General features: G+C 52.1%; 1 protein-coding gene and 1 pseudogene across 1 annotated transcript; one reads left to right on the top strand and one right to left on the bottom strand.

Moving 5' to 3' along the window:
* The first annotated feature begins 1139 nt into the window (after positions 1-1139).
* LOC129665831 (small nucleolar RNA SNORA17) lies at positions 1140-1261 on the top strand (annotated as a pseudogene).
* A 3006-nt stretch (positions 1262-4267) lies between these two features.
* LOC129665421 (testis-expressed protein 19.2) lies at positions 4268-5257 on the bottom strand. The gene has a single exon (XM_055592062.1). The coding sequence runs from the start codon at positions 5255-5257 to the stop codon at positions 4268-4270; it is 990 nt and encodes a 329-aa protein (XP_055448037.1).
* Between the last annotated feature and the right edge of the window lie 5 nt (positions 5258-5262).

Genomic DNA, 5262 nt, shown 5'->3' on the forward strand with positions numbered 1-5262 from the left:
AAAAGGGCAGACGGCCAGTGGCTGAGGGCGAGATGACTGGCACGGATCTGATTTACCCAGCTTTTTTTTTAAAGACAGCAAATGCCATTTTGGACAGTGACGAATAAGCCCAAAACAGCACCAGCGCGTAGTAGGACAGCTAGAACTGCCTGTGCTGTGGGGCCAGGGTAGACTGAGGTGGGTGGCTACACTCAGTGCCACCGCTGGAGTCCAGGGCAGCAGTGCCTGTTCCTATAGGCTGATGGGCACCTGACACACAGGGCCTAGACATGGCTGCTGATTTCCAACAGGCCTTACCTCACCTCCAGCTCTGTGCTGTGTGGGGAAGGCAAGGGGGAAAGAGCCTTATTCTCCAGCTGTTCAAAGGTGGGGAGCCCTGGAATGATGGGAGCATGTTTCAGAACCCCAAGCCTGAAAGGCAGCAGGTCTTAACATGTGGGCACGATCCCTTTGAGGGTGGAGTGAGCCTTTCACAGGAATCATAGGTCAGATAGCCTGTATATCAGATATTCACTTAACGATTCATAACAGTAGAAACAGCAGTTACGAAACAACAAGACGACTTTGTGGTTGGGAGTCCCCACAACATGAGAACTGTATTAAAGTGTATTAAAGTCACAGCATTAGGAAGGCTGAGCCCACTGCTCTAGGAAATAGGAAGTAGCAGTGTGTGTGCTGGGGTCACAGATATGACGCGCCTCTGGATGGCTTTTAGACATGGACAGATCAGGGGTGTTGGGCAGGCCTTAGGGGCAGCATTTCCAAAAATCAGGGGTTAGGTAAGGTAGGCCTGCTCACGCTCTCCCACTTCCACTCCATTCCACTGGGCTGCTCAGGGATGCTCAAAGACCATTTCTTGCCAAACATGGTGTCAAACACCTGAAATCCCTGCACTCGGGAGGCTGAAGTGAGCACTGCTAAAAATTCAAGGCTAGCCAAACCTGCAATGGTGACACTCTGGGCCCAGCAAGATGCTCAGCAGCTCAGAGTGTGTATCGCTCTCATGGAGGACCCAAGCTCTGGTCCCAGCACCTACATCAGGCAGCTCACAACTGCCTGTAACTCTTTAGCTCTCAGGGTACCTGACACCCTCTCTGAGTTCCTCAGGGGAACCCCCCCCCCACAAATAAGAAAACAACCCTTCCCCTAGAGGCTTGCAGGAATGGCTGCTGTGTGCGTGTCAGTGGCAGAGAGGAAAGAGGCTGTGTCCAGGCTCGGTGTTCTGACCTGTGAGCATCTGAATGACGAGCAGCCTAACACCCCCTGTAAGAAGGGGTCCTGAGACAACCGCCAGTCTAGCACCAGGGAGCCTGGACAGGAAGCTAGCCTCAGACGACCACCACCAGATACCTGTCAGGCCCAGATCCAGGGTTTTGAATTCCCACCCCAACATCTAGCCCATTGAACTGGAGGGGTACATGAAGGCGTGGGTCCTACAGATCCAAAACTGTGGATCTCCATGACACAGGGCAACAGCAGGATATCTGAAAGGAATCACAGTGAGGTTCCAGTACTGAAGAAGTAGCAGAAGCCAGGGGCCTTATGCCAGACCAACGTGATAAAAATGAAAATAAATCATATATGTACACTCTGTAAAGGAAAAAAAAAAACTTTTAAAATCAGAATTTCTGCTGATTAACACCTCACAGGTTAACCCCACTTTGCCACTGATAATAGTGAAGCCTCAGTTCTTATCAGTTGCGTGGTTACTCTTGTAACCCCGGACGGCTGGAAAGCCTCCTTTACAGATAACAAATGATACAGACATGTTTGCCAGTGCATAAAAGGCCTATGCGAGTCCACATCCAGGCCTGGCAGCATGGACATGCAAGGAAGGGCACAGGAGGCCTGGTTGCCTCTCTTGCTTCCTCGTCAGGACTGTCATGTACACAGATCCTACAGGCTCTAAACTAATAGATAATATCACCCTTGGGCTTTCTTAGAGGGTTGGGCACAGAGCTAGCTTGGCTGGATCTAAGCTTTTGTCCTGCCTATATCCACTCTTCCTGAGTAACACATGGAGGCCTCATGTTTACATCTTTCTCTTATAAGAGCCGTTTGTAAATATCCATACAAAAACACAGGCATGTCATCCTTGGCGGTGACCAGGCATGGTGCCTCTCCTATTATCCTCGGATCTGCTTTCTAAATTTTGATAGTAAGGGGCTTGAGAGATGCCTCAGTGGTTAAGAGCTCATTGCTCTTGCAGAGGACTCTGGCTTTGTTCTCAGCACCCAGGTCAAATGGCTCACAACCACCTGTTAACTCCAGACAGGCAGCCACACACAGGGCACATACACACAGACACAAACATAAGCAAAAGGGAGTAAATGACAGCCTCAAAGTACATGACTAATTAGGTCATGACAACTTTGGAGTGTGAATCAGCACACATGAATGGCAAGAGATGAGCAGAGAACACAGATATGCTTGCAGTCTAATAGCTTCCATGAGCCCAGAGAGATGGCTCAGAGGTTAAGAGCTATTAAGGTTGTTCTTCCAAAGGTCTTGAGTTCAATTCCCAGCAACTACATGGCGGCTCACAACCATCTGTAATGTGATCTGGTGCCCTCTTATGACCTGCTGGCACACATGCAGGCAGAATATATAAACAATAAATAAATTAAAAAAAAAAAAAAAAAGACTGCTCTCTAATAGCTTCCACGACCCTTGGAGGAACAGAAGCCAACAGGCTAGTGGCAGTTTTAGTTTCTTTAAAAACTCAGTTACGTAAATATGTTTTTGTTTTAATCCCCAGTGTGAGATATGGGGCTGCCTTAGTTGATCCACAGCTGATAATCACCTCATGCAGCTCAGAGAGGGGCATGGTCTTTGCCAGCTGCAGACAGCTTACTTCTGAGGGACTCTGGGAGGGTATAAAGAGCAGAGCCCAGAGAGAGGCAAAGAATGCTTTGAGGAGACGAGGAAGAAGGCTGCTGGTTCATGTGCTGTTTGCTGGTTACATGGACTGCTGGGTATCCTGACAACACCACCCCAAAGAACCCGACAATCCCAAACAGCCAGAAGTGCTAAAGAGATCTATGTACCCTTTCTCTTCCACCCTTCTCTCTCTCCTATCTAGTGGTGGGGTTGAAGGGAGGTAGAGGCATAAGAAACTAAAATAAAAGCTAAGAAATAGTGCCCATAAACAGGTCATGGAGCTCAGCGGGTGGGCAAAACAGAGCTACTGCAGGGCTCCGTCCCATGTACCCCAGCACAGCACAGGGACCGTTTGTTTACCTAGAACCCCTAGATCAGATTCACACAGTCAACTTCAGGATAATTAACAGATGGTTACTCTCCTCTAAACATAGTGACCTACACATATGACGAAAGCACTTGAGAAACTGAGGCAGAGAGACAGCCAGAAGTTCAAGTCTAGCCTGGGCTTCCCAGTGAGACCTCATCTCAGAAAACGGAGCATAAGACATCTGCTTCAGAAACTCTGGCCCAGCGTGTGTCAGGCAGTGGCTGATTCTCATTACCAAGAAAAACAAAAAGCAAGCAAAACAACACTCTGGTTTTTGTTTTGCTTTCTTGAGACCGGCTGTCACTGGGCCTTGGCTGGCTTCAAACTCAGTATGAAGATGAGACAGGTCTTAAGGTCATAACGCTACTTCTGGGATTACAAGCCTGTGCCGTCTCCTGCCACTCCGTGGGACGACACGCTTTCCATCCACACAGGAAACTGCCCCTATTCTAAGCCCTGTACTTCAGGTATGAAGACTGGCTGATAGACTTGAGACAAACTTACCAGGTGACCCAGAAAACAGACCAGAACCCAATGTGCGCTTCGCAGCCACTCACCCAGGAAAGAGGTAAACAACCCGTAGGACCCAATGAGGAGACTGCCAGAGGCTTCTCTGCAAACATCAACTTTATTAAATGGAAACATGCACCCGGCGGGAACTCACCGTCCCTCAGAAGCAGCCAAGTGCAGAACAGGCATGGGCCAACCACAGCTGACTCGGTGCCACACTTCCAGTGTCCCCACCTACCACTAGGGCAGAACTGGTGACAGATCAGTGACCCATCCCCGTAGCACTTGACACACAGTCTTCCCCATGCACATAAAACTGGGCCTTACCATCCACACAGTCAACTGAGAACTAAACCAGGCTTCCCTGCCACCCCGCCCCAGGCCCATCCAGACTCTCCCTCCCCTCAAGATGCTGGGCGTGCTCCAGGACCTGCGGCTGAGGGGCAACTGCGGCTCTTCACAGTCCTGAAACCCTGGAACAGTGGGGGCTGCCTGAGCAGCAGCCCCTCAGTTGTGCGGATCGGGGGAGGGGGAACGGAAGCAGGGCAGCTCCCTCAGAGACACAACCTCTACAACAAGGAGTCTCTCGCCTGGCTCCCTGCTCCAGGCCTCCGGGGTGCTGTTGTGCCAGGGCAGGTAGGAGTGCACCTTGAAGCCTCCCTTCCTCAGGCTGCAGTCGGCCGGCACCAGCTCCACCCCCAGCTCTGAGGACTCCAGGATGCTCAGCCGCCAGCGGTGCAGGTCCTGCTGCTCGGGGGCGTTCTGCAGCTGGGCCACCCTCACCTCACCAGGGTCAAGCAACACCTGCCAGCGTTGGACGCGGGTTCTCACGGCCCAGCAGGGAGTCATCGACAGCAGATAGCAGATGGCATCAAAGCCACCCAACAGGAAGACAAACTTCAGGTCTACAAGCCAAGCTTCTGCTTCCAATGGGTCCATGGGCCAGGTGGGGCTCAATTCCAACAACACGGGCTGCCCGGGAGACGGGCTGACATTGAAAATATCCCACCAGGACAGAGGAGGGATGAGCCAGTGAGAGCAGGGAGAAAGGCCATCAAATCTCCAGGGAAGGGTCTGGGTCCACTCAGCATCCTCAGGGCCCAGATCCAGGGGCACAGCTTCCTGAGGCCCAAGCTCAGTGGGCACAGGCTGGGGTCCCAGCCCAATCCCCTCTGTACCTACAGGACCTGGAGCCTGGGCCCCAGGACTTGTAGAGACAGGCATGCCATGTGGCAGATGCCCTTGGCCCTCTCCCCAGCTAAGGCCCGGCCACTCCTCCGGCTCAGATCCGGCCTCTGGGAGTTCCATGGGCTCGGCATCCCACGCTTCCTCTTCCCAGTCTCCCATCTCCAGCATGTTCTTAACGACCAGGAAGGCTGCCCTGAAGCAAGAGAAGCAGATCTTCATCTGGTCTCCATGGACAAGCTGGTACAGCCAGGCTGCATAGAGGCAGGACATGCCCTTGGCTCCCTGGCGAACGCTGACCGGGGGACACATGGCCA

The sequence above is a fragment of the Psammomys obesus genome, unplaced genomic scaffold (assembly GCF_907164565.1).
Source record: "Psammomys obesus unplaced genomic scaffold, mPsaObe1.curated_primary_1811, whole genome shotgun sequence".
In the NCBI taxonomy this organism is placed as follows: domain Eukaryota; kingdom Metazoa; phylum Chordata; class Mammalia; order Rodentia; family Muridae; genus Psammomys; species Psammomys obesus.

Excerpts from the sequence above, each read along its gene's own strand:
- LOC129665421 (XM_055592062.1), bottom strand. The coding sequence starts at position 5,257 with ATGTGTCCCCCGGTCAGCGTTCGCCAGGGAGCCAAGGGCATGTCCTGC.